This window comes from Aotus nancymaae, unplaced genomic scaffold, assembly GCF_030222135.1.
Source record: "Aotus nancymaae isolate 86718 unplaced genomic scaffold, 86718_ANA_hifiasm-v0.15.2.pri h1tg000016l, whole genome shotgun sequence".
NCBI classification, from domain to species: domain Eukaryota; kingdom Metazoa; phylum Chordata; class Mammalia; order Primates; family Aotidae; genus Aotus; species Aotus nancymaae.
In genome coordinates this window covers 58,091,034-58,106,816 of record NW_026988428.1, presented here as the reverse complement: position 1 = coordinate 58,106,816, position 15,783 = coordinate 58,091,034, and the positions used below count along the sequence as shown (strand labels likewise).

Here is a 15,783-nt window from a genome sequence, read left to right as displayed (position 1 = left end):
CAGGCTGGAGTGCAGTGGCGCATTCTTGGCTCACTGCCACCTCCGACTCCCTGGTTAAATGATTCTCCTGCCTCAGCCACCCGAGTAGCTGGGATTACAGGCACAGCTACCACACCTAGCTAACTTTATTGTATTTTTAGTGGAGACGAGGTTTCACCATGTTGGCCAGGATGGTCTTAATCTCCTGACCTTGTGATCCAGCTGCCTCGGCCTCCCAAGTGCTGGGATTACAGGTGTGAGCCACCGTGCCTGGCCGAAGATGAGCTATTAGTTAAAACTCTGTTAATACAGTGAGTTACCTGCATTTGATGTGTCTCTGCTTATTTAATATTGGTTCTAAGTCTGTTAAAAGGAGTTCTGAAAATTCTCTCATATTTTTGCTTTAGTTTTGTAGCTTTTGCTGTAACTGTGCCACTGCACTGAAACCCTTTCCATCAAAATGCATAGTTGGAAATGCTGTAACACATTGAACAGTCAGAATAGGGAGCAAATTAATTGTTTAATAATTTTGAGATGTCTTCATTTAAATGTCCCTCACCATAATGAATTTCATATAAGTTGATGTAAAACATTTTTATCTGATGATGTACTAAAGTGTTGCCAGTTTATATTGGCAGTAGACTTATTTCTACAGGAGATTTGAAAGATGCAAGCTGCAGGACATTTCTCTACTGTGTGCTGTTACAGTTGGGCTTTAGTAAGGAAGCCTGAGGACTGTGCTTACCCAGCATGAGCATCAGGTGTTTCAAGCAAGAAGGAAATTACATTCACATTATTGGAAGGGCCGGAGAAGGAAACTTGGAGTGGGGGGCATGGGCTTATCTGAATGCAAATAAGCAATGCGATGACTGCTTCTCCACTGAACCTGCACGCCTCTGCTCACATGCTGAGGGGTCCTTACTCACGCACACTGTAGCAGTGGGCACTAGTCAGCTGCTACGACTGTTACTGCAGCCAAAAGAGGAGACTCTCTTCTACTGTCCTCTGCTTCCCATTCTAATGGGAATGTCCTCAGAGCCCTGCTGGGTGAGGCTTTCAGCCCCTGTGATGCACGGGAGCATTTAGCAGGGTGGAGCTGGTCCTGAGGGCCACACACAGTGTTGAGCACATGCTGGAATTCCCTGTAAATTGCAGCATAGATCATATCTTGGTCACTGCACATTAAATGCCTATAGCATTCCTCCAAAATTGTCATGGTAAACAAAAACACCCTCCCTTCCAAATCTCCAGAATATCTCTGCTAGGGAGCCGTACTGCCTTTTCTAGACCCACTGATGTATAGGAGAGTAGTTCTTAGTCTGGGATCTTCAGATTATTTTTTAACCTTAGCAATTATATACAAACCACAAAATTGTGTGTGTGTGTGTGTGCGCGCGCGCGCGTGTGTATTGTGAGACAAACATTAGATTTTATCAGATTCTCAAAGACATCTTTGCCTCCTGAAAGGATTAAGAGTTCAAACACTGACAATATTGTAGTAGTCAGTGTGTTTAGCAAAGAATTTGTGGAAGAAGTTTGACTTGAGATTTTGAAGGATAGGTGGGCTTTTGGCCACAGAGGGACTGTTTTATAAGACCTCATGCACTTTGAAGTATTTTCATAATTATTATCTTATTTGAGTTATGAGAATATGGGAATACAGTTGCTGGAGTCTAGCAGAAGGCATTGGAAAGTGAAGTTTGTTAACACACAGAGTTCGCAGTTGTAGCAGGAGCCAAAGGGTGGTCAGTACTAGCAAAAAGAACATAATGTGCTGAGGGAGAGTCATGAAAAGTGATCCTAGCACTTGGATATGCCTCATGATATTTAATCTTCACAACGATCCTGTGAATTATCCCATTTTGTGCATGAAGAAATAAGGCTCAAAGATGTTAAATTCCTTTTTGTGGTCATACCACAGTAATCGATGGACCTGGAACTCACATGCCTGAGTCTGAGTATAAAACCCGAGCTTTTCTGCAGCCCCATCCCACCTGTCATAACCAGGTGTGTCAGAACTTCTACTGCGTTTATTCCCAGTGAGTCTAGGGGCTCAGCATCTGGACAAGGCCAATTCAAAGACAGGTATCAAAAGACATGGTGTTGGGCCGGGCAAGGTGGCTTATACCTGTAATCCCAGCACTTTGGGAGGCCCAAGGTGGGCAGATCACCTGAGATCAGGGGTTCGATACCAGCCTGGCCAACATGGCAAAACCCATCTCTACTAAAATTACAAAAGAATTAGCCTGGTGTGGTGGCATGCACCTGTAATTCCAGCTACTCGGGAGGCTGAGGCAAGAGAATCGCTTGAACCCCGGAGGCAGAGGTTGCAGTGAGCCAAAATCACACCACTACACTCCAGCCTGGATGAAAAAGCAGGACTTCGTCTCACCAAATAAAAGAAAAAAAAAAAAATGGTGTCAATAAAAAGCATGCATGGAAAGGGCCAAGAATTAAGTAGTTTAGACCCTAGGTCTCAACATTTGTGGTTCTCTCTTCCAATCTGCATGGCTGTCTTTCTCATCCTCCAGGTTTCAGCTCACATGAACCAAGTGACCCATACTGATGATGGTCGTATCTAAAGTTGCCTTCCCTAGTTCCTCAGTCATGCACTCTCTTTGTGTCATTCCTGGCACTTGTCAGGTCTTATTTATGTCTTTGCTAGCTTTCTCTTTTCCATTAGAATGGAAGCTCTGGCTTTATCCACTGCTGTGTTTCTCTTCTTTTGAAGAATACTTGGCATATAGTGGGCTCTTACTGCAATATGTCAAGTAAATGTTTGAAACACAAAGGGAGGAAAATCTCTGTATTTCCACTTTGGCCTTGGAAACATGTCTTTCTGAGTAAAGCTGTATCTGCAGATGTAAGGCACAAGTGTCATGCATGCACGAGTCAACAACTGTTATAACATGTCTCTTGCTCATTTATGAGGAATTTTGTTTTTCTGCCACATTATACTCACATGGAAACATATATTAGGTTTGACAGATCAGCATTAACAGGAGGGCAAGCATGTAAACTGTTGGCATTTGATTGCCAGGAACATAAATATGGTTTTGCCATTACTATCGTTGCTCTCTTTGTAGGTGGTTCATCATGACCCATGCCGTGGGGGTGCAGGACAGTGGAACAGCTTGTTCAGATTTAAACATCTTGCAACTGGAAACTATTTAGCTGCAGAGGTAAGACTAATGTATAGAGTGCTATTAAGTTTCTGACGTGAAAGAGGCAATTGGGTTCTCCACAAGACATTGTATTTGCAGGAACAGTCATTATACAAATTTGATTATTGCTTCTAGTATTCTGGATTGGCACATAAATTATTTTTAAAATGTAAATGTTAGTCAAAGTATTAAAAATTAAGACAACAACAATAATAACAACAAAACTCTGCAGCTGGTTTACTGTAAGGTCAATGGAATGGGACATCTGATTTGCATATGTATGTGATGTAGTCTAAAATTTTCTATTTAGCTTCAGCCTTTGAGAATGTCTGCATCATAGATATGATCAGTTCATTGCTTATGTCAGATAGCCTAGATAGCTCTGGGTTTATCTGCAGTGGCCTCTTTCACTGTGGGTGGCTTTTATTGTTCAAATCATTGGGAAGGAAAAGATTTTCTTCCTAAAACTGTCAATAAAAGTGGTAAAAACATAGAAAAGCCTTTTCTCTATCCACTAAAAGTATGTTGACAGACAGATACGAAGGGTATCAGAAGATATGAAGTACAGGTAGAAATAACATCATGGAAGTTTTATAAATGATTTAATTAAAGTTTGATTATCTAATTTAAAAATAATCTGGGTCCGGGCATGGTGGCTCATGCCTGTAATCCCAGCACTTTGGGAGGCTGAGGCAGGCGGATTGTCTGAGCTCAGGAGTTCGCGACCAGCCTGGGCAGCACGGTGAAACCCCGTATCTACTAAAATGTACATACACACAAAATTAGCTGGGCATAGTGGCACACACCTGTAGTCCCAGCCATTTGGGAGACTGAGGCAGGAGAATTGCTTGAACCCTGGAGGTGGAGGTTGCAGTGAGCCAAGATCACGCCACTGCACTCCAGGCTGGGCAACAGAGCAAGACTCTGTCTCAAAAAATAAAATAAAAAAAATAATTTTGAAGCTATTCTTTACCAGATATATGAAAATTTTCGTTCATGAAACTGTGCTGGGCATTTATAAAGCATTTGATGACTACTTTTTGAATGAATAGAGGATGGGAAGAAGGAGATTTCAGGATTTCTATGTGAGAGGCATTTGGAGACTTATTAGACAAATTACACTACATTCCGATTTCTTCTTCTGGAAAATGGGGATAATCAAATATGTTTCTAATTCTCTTAACTTATTATTAGAATTAAATGAGGCAAAGTGCTTGCAGAAGTTGTGGCTGATGGTAAAAAGCACAGGGTAAGTGATGCTGGCATAACATTTTTTTTTTTTTTTTTGAGGCAGTCTTGCTCTGTTGTCCAGGCTGGAGTGCTGTGGTGCACTCAACCTGTGCCTCCCAGGTTCAAGCAATCCTCTTGACTCAGGCTTCTGAGTTAGTGGAGACTACAGGTTTATGCCACCATGCCCAGCTATGTTTTATATTTTTAGTAGAGAAGGGTTTTACCAGGTTGGCCAGGCTAGTCTCAGACTCCTGGACTCAAGCACCTGCCTCAGCCTCCTGAAGTCCTGGCATTATAAGCATAAGCCATAATTATAGAAATTTCTAATTATAGAAATTAACAAGGAAAACTAGTAATATACACGTAATACATATTACATGTAATACATATTATTATATATACACATAATACTTATTATGTGCCCAGCCTAATTTTATATGATAAACAGGGATTATTTTTATTTTTTTAGGTATGTAACACCTTATTTAGTACTCAATTAAATGAAATACAGCTTTGCAATTTACAGTCTGTTTATAGCATAAATGTTTTAAAGTAAGCCTTTTGAAAAACAACTCATTGAAACAAAAATCATTAGTAAAGTAGCGAATCTTGTTTAAAATAAAAATTAGAAAAGCCTAAGTAGACATCCTATAAAAGACAAGAAATTAGGATTAAAATCCTCTGGGATCTTATGTTAGTGGCTCTTTTCCCCAATTCACTTTTCAAGCAAATCTACTGATGTGCTGTAGAAAACTGACATGATGTGTGTGTGTATTACTAGTTTTCCTTGTTAATTTCTATAATTAAAACATGTATCATTTGATGCATTCAAATGATTAGATTATTAAGAATTAAATTGTTCATCAACCTTAGTGAAGATCCAAGACTTCAATACATAAATGAATTAATTAAAAATGGAAAAGTAGAAAGCAATTCATTCCTTGAAAAGGATTTGAATGATTGTCTTTCATCCTGTCTCTAGAGAATGTAGCTTTAAATGCCAGGTGCCATCTCCTACATTAAAGAGTCTGGTGTATTTAGAGGACCTTTTCTTTGACCTTTAATTTTAGATAACATCTTTTTTATGGTCTCGTGGGAAGAGGAGAATTAAGTATTAAATACATATCTGAAAATTGAAAGCTAGGAATTAATTTTCTACTGACTAGTGTAACAGAATGGGTGCTTTGTGTAGTGTTCTAGTATCAAAATAGCAATCATAGCCTCAAAATTCTGGCATCCATACATTGGGGTTTTGTATCTTCTATGTCAGTTGGGACAAAATCTGGGTGTGCTCATGTCTCAGGATGCTTGTCCTTACTGGTGTGAAAGTGTCTAGAAGTGTGTCCAAATCACAGTGATTCTCAGTCCAGGAACAGCTGGTAACTTGCCTCTGATAGCAGTTGAGAAGCAGTGAATACACTTTTATTATTTTGATTTCTAAAAATGCCCAGGTCTTTATTTCTTTTTAAAAAATTTTAATTTTTATGGGTGCACCATGGGGCATATGTGATGTCTTGTTACAGGCATACAATGTGTAATAATCACATAGGGTAATTGGGATAGCTGTCACCTCAAGTATTTGTCATTTCTTTGTGTTAGAAACATTCCAATTTTACTCTTTTTGTTATTTTAAAATATACAATAAATTATTGTCAACTGTGTAGTTACCCTGTTGGGCTATCAAATTCTAGATCTTACTCCTTCTATCTAACTATATTTTTATACCCATTAATCATCCCCACCTTTTCTCTCCTCCCTGTTACCCTTCCTAACCTCTGGTAACCATCCTTCTACTCCCTGTCTTCATAAGTTCAATCGTTTTAATTTTTAGCTCCAACATATGAGTGAGAACATGTGAAATTTGTCATTCTGTGCCCGGCTTATTTCCCTTAACATAATGTCCTCCAGTTTTATCCATATTGTTGCAAATGACAGGATCTCATTCTTTTTTATGGCTGAATAATACTCCACTGTGTACATGTACTACATTTTCTTTATCCATTAATCTGTTGATGTACACTTAGGTTGATTCCAAATCTTGGCTATTGTGGGTGGTGCTGTAATAAACATGGGAGTGCAGGTATCTCTTCCATAAAGTGATTTCTTTTCTTTTGGATATATACCTAGTAGTAGGATTGTTGGATCATATGGTAACTCTATTTTTAGTTTTTTAGGAACTGCCATACTTTTCTCTATAGTGGCTGCACTAATTTACATTTCAATCAACTATGTGAGGGTTTCCCTTTCTCCACATCTTCATCAGCATCTGTTATTGCCTTTCTTTTGGATAAAAGCCATTTTAACTGGGATGGGATGATATCTTATTGTAGTTTTGATTGGCATTTCTCTGATGATTAATGATGTTAAGCATTTTTTTAAATATGTCTGTCATTTGTATGTCTTCTTTTGAGAAATTTTTATTCAGATCTTTTGCCCATTTTAAAATCAGATTATTAGATTTTTGGGGGTCTATTGAGTTCCTTTATCTCCTTATACATTCTGGTTATTAATCTCTTGCGAAAAAAATGCCTAGGTTGGTGGGGTATAGTGGCTCATACCTGTAATCCCAGCACTTTGGGAGGCCGAGGCAGGTGGATCACCTTAGGTCAGGAGTTCAAGACTGCCTTGGCCAACATGGTGAAACCCCTTCTCTACAAAAATAAAAAAAAAAATTAGCCAGGCATGATGGCATGTCCTTGTAATCCCAGCTGCTAGGGAAGCTGAGGTGGGAGAAATGCTTGAACCCGGGAGATGGAGGTTCCAGTGAGCTGAGATCATGTCATTGCACTCTAGCCTGGGGGACAAAGCAAGACTCTGTCTCAAAAAAAAAAAAAAAAAAAAGCCCAGGTTTTTAATTTCAAAGCATTAGTCATGTCGTTCAAGTAGGATGGGGGTTCTCAATATTTTGAGTGGCAACCTCCTAGAATTATTTGTTTTATTACACTGTACCCTTCTTTTTAGGTGGTAAGGCTCCATGGCATATATTTATTTTAATTTTTCAGTTTTCACTTTAATATCTAGATATTATTAAAAAAATAAGACACATATTGGGATGTGGGAAATGTAAGAGTTGGGAATTACTATCTTTGGAATTCATAAATTTGCAAACATAGTCTTTAAGATTTCATGTAACTTTCAATGTTTCTTCAGTGGCTGGTAAATGCACAGCATGGTAGAGTGCTGCAGGTACAGCAAAGGAAGCTGACTCAGTCTTTGCCCTCAAAGAATGGACCGTCTCGTTTGGAAGACAGCACGGCACAATCAGGGAGAGCTAATTATATGTGCAGGTAGAATTGGGTCATATTCCAATGAGAGGATCTGGAGTGATGTTAGTTGAGGATTCTTGCTTGGGGCAAACTTGTTCCCAAAGAAAATAATAGACAGGGACTGTTAGAGAAATAAAAGGGCAATCCTGTGTAAGTTGCTAAGAAGGCGCATCAGAGATGTGGAATGTCCAAATCATACATAGACAATATTAAAACAGGTCCAGCCCAAGGAAGGGGTTGCCAAAGGAATGCTTGAGTGACAGATCTCTTTGCTTTAAGATTTTGAATGATGGGTTTGGATTTGATCTAGTTTGTAATAGGAATGAAGTTTAAGGAAGTTTATCTTGGTAACTACCTAGAGGCCGGGACTGATCAGCTACTAGCAGGCTTGGTAGAGATCGGTGATGTCATTAAAAAAATCCCAGTACAGTGTGATAAGTTTATGATAGCAGTATCAATAGTGGCCCACATCTTTGTTAGAGGGTATCAGGGATGTGCAAGGAATGGTCAGGAGGTCTGAGGCATTGCTGCTTGATGAATAAGACAAATGGGGAAGAGGAAGAAAGGGTGTTCTGGCAGTGAGGGCAGCTTGTACACAAGAAAGGAGGTGTGTAGTACCATACAAAGTAGTTTCATATGTAGGACCTGTGAATTTGGAAGTAATGCTAGAAGGTGAGAGGGGAGGTGACAGGGCCAGAAATGTAGCATAGCTGATCAGTTCAGACATATGTATTAAGGAGAATGGGCTTTATCTTTAAAAAGGAGTGTAATAAATAAATTTGTGATTAACCAAGACCACTCCAGAGTTGTGTCTAATATAGTAGTTTCTAACCACATGTTGGCAGTTAATATTATCAAAATTAAATAAAATGAAAAATTCAGTTTCTCATTTCTAATAGCCACATTTCAAGTTGCTCAGTAGCCGCACTATATGGAATAACGCACATTTCCAAAGACACAGTTGTAGTGGGCAGCGTGCTGTGGAGCCTTTGTGAAATGACTAGAAGAAATTGAATCTAGAGGCAGTGAGACCAGATAAGTCTGAATGATCTGCTGCTTTCTACATTTTCTTTCTTTGCCACCTGGTGGAAGTTTTGCCTATCTACAAACAAATAAGGTAGTTGTCTTTAAAAGGGCTCTAATACAATCGTTAACAAGGAAAATTATTTTCTATATTACTTTGGAAAGGTCATCAACAGTTTTTACTTTAGTAATTTTGAGAACTTGAACCAAGGGAGAGGCATTGGTAATGGTGAGGAAGGGAAGGGTTGAAGGCATTCTTGGGAGACAGAATTGATGCTGTATTAAGCTGTCAGGTGTTAGGGGTTGAGGAGTAGGATGCTGGCTTTGGAGAACAAGTGATGTCATTCACCAAATTAGGGAAAATTAGAAGAGGTGCCAAACTGATTAGGGAAATAATTCATTCAAATTTGATTCTGCTTGTAAAATGTCCAGGTGAAGTTGCCCAATAGGGAAGATTTCAAAATTTCTGGAAGTTTGGGGATTGACTAGTGTTAAAGAAGTAGATTTGTGTTTCCAGAGCACAGGTAAGATCATTAGGGAGTAGAGAGTGGGAGGGTGTATGAAGAAATTATCTTTTAAGGATGGGGAAGAGACTGGGAGCCTGAGAAGCCAGAAGCACCTGGAAAATCGAAGGAGCTGAATCACAAATGCCAAGCAAGGGAGGGGAGAGTTTCTCAAAGGAGGAGTGCTACTGAAAAGGCCAGAAACAAATTTGTTTACATCATCTGGCAAGAATGCAATCATTTGTTACTTTATGGGGAGGATTTTTAGTGGAAACCAGAATGCGAGAGTGGAGGGATGACCAGGAAGCCAGGAAGCAGAAGTGGGTGCAGACTGAGTTTTCACAGCATGACTGTGAAAGGGGGAAGCAGAGTAGTAGTCCAGGGGAAGTTAAGAATCCTATTAAATGATTGTTATAAAATATATTTAAAAAATGAGGTGGTTGAGGATGCTGCTGTTTTTGCATTAAAGGGAAGTGCCCAGCAGAGCAGCTAGATATTGCAGAGTATTAACCTCTTTTCCCATGGCCTTTCCAACTTTAACAGACGTATTTATAATTTAAAATATTACTTTCATGTGCTGTAGGCATTCCTGGTAAATTGGATTATGTAATTCTTGAATTGCCTTTGAGTTTATGGTGTTTATATTGGCCAGTGTGACAGAGCCTAGCATAGTGGGAAAAAAATCCCATGTTTACAATCTGTCTGACTTTAAGCAAGTATTTAACCCCTCTGGACCTGAGTTCCTATGTGTGTAAAAAAGGTAATAATGTATATTATATGGGATCATTCTGGAATTAAAGAAGATAGAGAATGTACAGCACCTTGTACATAAGAGGTATGCGATAAATATTAAGTCCGTTTACTTTCTTAGAGAGGAAGCAGAGCGAAAATGCAGAGTAGTGTTTTATTATTTTTATTATTATTATTAAGAACTAGCATGTCTTAGGTAACTTAAGGAGGGAAGGTGTTTAGGGGCAAAGTTTAGTAATTTAATATGTTTATCTGGAAAAAATTACTACTGTGCTTTGACACAGGAAACACTGCCTCATGGAGCCATTGAAAATCCTTCCAATAATATGTCATGAACTGTTGTACAGTTCCTATGTCAGGTATAACACAGCCAGCCAGTCACTTCCATGACTTACAAATAGACATTTTGGGTGACATTACTCTCATTCAATTAGGCAAAGTATGCTGAGTGCTTATCTAGGAGAACAGCTGAAAAGACTAGCCATGCCTTGGATTATTAGAATATTTTAACGTATATTGCTTTTATTTCTCTAAGTTCTTTAGATAAAATTTTTAAAGCAGAAATGAAATTTCTTTTGAATAACTTGAAATAGCATTTTTTATTGTCTATAAGTTGAGTTTAACTCAAGCTGTTGTGTAATAACTTAAATTGTGGTCTTTTAAATAATATAGTGCAGTTAGAATTCATTGAGAATTTTAAAAGCCTTTGATTCTGGATAATGCCACAGTTATTCTCCATAAACCTGTTGAGATATTTCAGAAATTCCCCACTTAGGGAGGAAATGCTTATAGCATTTCTTGGGCTTATCACAGTTCACAGTTAGGTATGCATTTGTTTGTTACCTGTTGTATGTATTGTGTATACCTATTCAATAACTATTTTGATCCCTGCAAGGAAAGGCCTGTATCTGTTTTGCTCATTGCTGGATGTCTTGTGCCTAGAAGTGCCTGACACTTACTTTGCATTCAGTAACTGTTAGATGATTGAATGAATGAATCATAGGGACTATGACTGTTGTTATAAGTCCAATAATTTTACTTTACAGAAAAAGAAATATGGGCTCACAGAGGTGATTTATTTTGTTAAAAGCAAAAAACCAATATAATGAAAGTATTAGGAATGAATGCTCTCAACTGAGGGTAATGATGGCAATGTCTAGAGACATTTTTATTGTCACAGTTGGGGAATGGGAGCTGCTGGCATCTAATGCGTAGAGGCTAGGGATGTAGCTAAACATCCTACTGTACACTGGACAGCCCCTCACAACTAAGAATTATCTGGTTCAAGATACCAGTAATGGTAAGGGTTGAAGACCCTGATCTGTATTATACTGAAATTATACATTTATTGAATGGCTACTAGGTAGAAGCACTACTTTGACATTGTGAAGAAAACAGAGATGATTAATACATGGTCCTTGTCCTCTAAGAGTTTGCAATCTAGACTAACTCAGTCTCTGGGACATTGAGATCTCATTTGCCATTGCTTCCACCATACATGCACATCTGAGATAAGTGGTTCTATGTAATGTTTAATTGTTAACATCTGTAGGTGACCATGCTAAGTCTCACAGTAAGTTTAAAGGACTGCAATATTATATCTAACAGCAAATTAGATGAAAAGATCTAAAATTTACTTATAGATACAGTGCCCAAATATGGTACTCTATTTTAACCAGAACTTATCTGGATGGTTTAGTTATTCAGAAAAATGTAAAGAGCCTAATTATTTATGTAGAAGTGAAGAGGGCAGTATAGTCAAAGGAAATTAGACCATTTGATATGCTGGAAATTCTGTAGTTGAATTTTATAGACAAAACACATATGTTGCAAACTATTTAAGAATAGCATCTTTTTTTTTTTTTTTTTTTTGGTGAATTGCAGAAAACACCTAGGAATTAGGATAATGATACAAGATTTAACATGGTTTAAGTTTTATTCTGCAAAATAAGCAAACCAGGGGTTAGAAATGGTCCCTTATTCCATGTAAAGATCTTCAACAGGATAGTTTAGGGATTCATATTAATTTTAAAGAAATATTCAATGCTAGCCCGTAATCCCAGCACTTTGGGAGGCCAAGGTGGGCACATTAGTTGAGGTCAGGAGTTCGAGACCAGCCTGGCCAATATGGTGAAATCTTGTTCTCTACTAAAAATACAAAAATTAACCGGGCATGGCGGCACATGCCTGTAGTCTCAGCTCCTCAGGAGTCTGAGGCAGGAGAATTGTTTGAACCCAGGAGGTGGAGGTTGCAGTGAGCCGAGATCGCACCACTGCACTACAGCCTGGGTGACAGTGAGACTCCGTCTCAACAACAACAACAAAAACAACAACAACAAAACACAAAAAGAAAAAACAAAACAACAACAACAAAAAACCCAAAACCAAACCAAAAAACCTCAGTGCTAGAAACCTATGGGTAAAATATAGAACAAAGTATCTAATTATGAACAAGGTAAAGATTTTTGATTTCATGAGGTAATACAGAGGCATATTCCCTTGCAATGTCAGTTTCTGTGGGGCATATATGTAGTTAGGTGGCATGAGGAGAAGGTAAATAAACACTCATATTTTTGACACAGCTGTCCACATACATACTCATCGACACTTTGTCATAGATAGTTTACTTGTATTATTGTAGTGGTGCATGTGAATTCACAGTTATGTCTGTGGGAGAAATATTTTGCATAGGAAAATATGGGGACCTCATAAAGTCCAGTAAATGGTTCTTCCACAGTTGTGGGAAGAATTATAAATCAACTTTCACAATTTCTGATATGCTGCTTTCTACATTTTATTTCTTTGGATATTACTAAAGCAAAAACTTTTTACGACCTTTCCAAAGCAATATAGATCAAGTAATGCACAATAATGTTATTTGTTCAAGATTGGAATCAAATGCTTTTAAAGACAACTAGCTTATTTGTTTGTAGAGAGGCAAAATTTCCACCAGATGGCAGTAAACACTTATTTCCTGACTATTCAATAGGTTTTGGATTTAATTAATTAGCTAAAAACTCAGTACTCAAGAAATTGTACATTAGCATAGAATTGTATTACTATTGGGGCTGTAGTTTTGAATGTCTCCATGTTTAGTTCTCTATCAAATGTATCAGCCATAGTATGTGAAAAGGGCCTGATTTGTATACATGTATATGTATACGTAAATATACAGTAGATGAACATACAGACCAGACCCTATATATATGTATAAAATTTCATATATCAAAATATAGAAAATGTACCTGGCACACATAAACACTCAGTAAAGGTCATATTCCCTCCTTTCTTTTCTAGGCTTATCAATCAGAACAATAGACTGGCCTGAAATGCCAGTCATTGGAAAGAATAATATATAAATATAATTATTTAAAAATACACACATGATAAGTTTATGATTTCAGTGTTATTATATATAATAAACATCGATCAAAACACATTTCATCATAAAAAAGTACTTTTTTTTTTTTAAAGAAAGTAAACAGGTATTATGGACTTAAAATTTCTGGTCTGCTTCTTGCTATTGTGTTAGATGAAAGGGTGCAGTTGTCTTTCAATTGATTGTGATACAATCATGACTTTCACTGCCTACGTATTTATGATATTTCTCTCTCTCTGCCACTTTGCACCACATCTGACTTCTTTGTATTCCTCTTTGTCCATTTAATTGAAGACTCTCTTCAAAGATTAGTAATGAGTCTCTATATTCTCTCTTTGTTACTCACTGCCGTGGCTGCAGTGGACCATGCATTTGATCTTGGATATGCCATTGCCATACAAAATCAATTAATTTATCTAAAATTTAATTATCTCCCTGCAAAATAGTGATTTTTCTTAGTTCATAAAGATGTGAGAGTCATGATAAACAGTTTTCTCTCTCAGTTTACACTTTCAGATTCTAATGATTGTGTCTCTGCAGAATCTTTCACATCCACTTTCTTCTTTTTATTCTGGCATTATTATCTTCATTTGGGTCCACTCACCTCTTCCTTGGACCACTGCTCTTGGTTACTTTCCCTCTTTCATCTTCTGTCCCCTTGCATCTTCTGAATATGGTACAAATTCTCTAGCTTATGGTTTAAAGTCCAGGAGGGTCTGGGCTGATCCCCCTTCCCAGCTTGCATCACACCCTTCTGCTTTATGGAGACAGGAGGGAAGCAGCATGCTACAGGAATGGAAAGATGTGGCTTTGGAGCCCTCAGACCTGTGCCTGCTCACCCTGCCACTCCCCAGTGGTATGACTTTGCAGAAAGCACTTCACTTGATGTGCTCCAAGTGCCTCGTCTTTAAACAGGGTTAAGAATTCTGTCTTTTAGTATAATAATAAGGTTAAATGAATTAACCTTTAAAAGCATATCAAAAAGTATTTCATAAGTGACACTGATGGGTCTTCTCTATAGAAGTCTCATTTTTCTCATCTATGTGGCTGTGGCTCCTCCAACCTTGCTGCCTTCTTCACTCCCTTGTTCCTGCTCTGCCAGTTAAAATTCTACCCATCCTTCAAGGCTTATCTCAAATGCTACCTTCTCCATGAATAATTTGTAAATAAATTTGCCCACCACAGATCCTTCCTTCCTCTGACCTATATTATTTATAAATTATTCATTCCTGTCTTATGTCCCTTGTCACATTTTATTTTGTATTTCAGCTGACTGTAGTTATGTCTTATTTTCTCTCCTAGATTATAATGTCTTATGGCCAGGGATCATATTCTCTTTGTCTTTGCTAAAATACCATATGCCAGAATGCTTTGCCCATTATAGATGCTCTATTAATATTTATTGAATAAATGATTGAATAGCATATTAGCTCTTCAATGCCAGATTTATAATTTATTTTTTAACATAAAGAATTTAAGTCCTAAAAGACCTCCATATGACCATGTCTTTTTCTTCCTTCTTTAAAAAATAATTTTTTTCTATTCATCTCTAGTCTCTTACTTTAATAATTACTGCTATTATCATATCTAGAGACAGAGAGAAGCAGTATAATTTAAAGCATATATTAATTTGGCCTTTAATAGTTAATGTTGGTAAATTTATATGGCCCTGAATTTATTTGGGTGGCTGCTTCTCCTCCTTTCCCTTCTCCTCTTCCTTTTCTTCCTCATCATTATTGTTATTATTTATACTTTATTGATTTTACTGAGGTAATCTCTCTATGTTAATTATTTTAAAAATCACATTGCAGCCCGAGAGACAAAGATGAGGCAAAATCTAACTGATTGGTACCATCTTTAGTTTTGCTGCCAAAGATATGAATATGTAAAATTTATTGACATAGAGTCATGGTTTAGTCATAGTCTTGTTCTTGTTTTGCAGATGAGGACACTGAGTTCCATGGGCATTAGGCCACCTTTCCTAAAGACGCTATTATTTCTTTGTAGATCAGAGACTGGAATCCACTTCCCCAGACAGCCAGTCAGGGATAGGTAGTCCTAGTGGGAGAAATACATAAAGATTGATTTTAGAAGGTAAAATTGTCTTTGGGGTAGAATATATGACCTAAGTTTCAGAGGACATAAATTATTTATTTTGTGTTTGACTTAGGTGCATTAATTCCTGTTCTTGTGCATGTTTTAGTGAGGGATATTTCATGGTTTCCAGCATGAATTTGCTTTAAAGTGTCTGTAATAACCATTCTAATGTGTATTGAGTGAAAACTTGGGTCATAAGGTATATCCTTGGTCGAATATGTTACATATCATCTGGATATAATTTAGCAAAAATTTTAGTGTTTTTTTTTTTAATTTAAAAGAAAAGTTGGAATTTTTCAAGCAGAAAGAAAAGTTTTTTAAAAAGCTGTGGTGGAACTTGACTAAAATAGATGAATAAACTTCTTCTGGACACCATGCTAGAATTTTCTTCA

General features: G+C 37.5%; 1 protein-coding gene across 2 annotated transcripts in view; it reads left to right on the top strand.

Annotated features, from left to right (window-relative positions):
• ITPR2 (inositol 1,4,5-trisphosphate receptor type 2) overlaps positions 1–15,783 on the top strand; it is a 508,028-nt gene that overhangs the window by 119,222 nt on the left and 373,023 nt on the right. For both annotated transcript variants that reach the window (XM_012457176.2, XM_064377368.1), the window contains exon 9: positions 3,066–3,161. In XM_012457176.2, the coding sequence (XP_012312599.2) occupies positions 3,066–3,161 (96 nt within the window). The remainder of the gene's footprint in view (positions 1–3,065; positions 3,162–15,783) is intronic.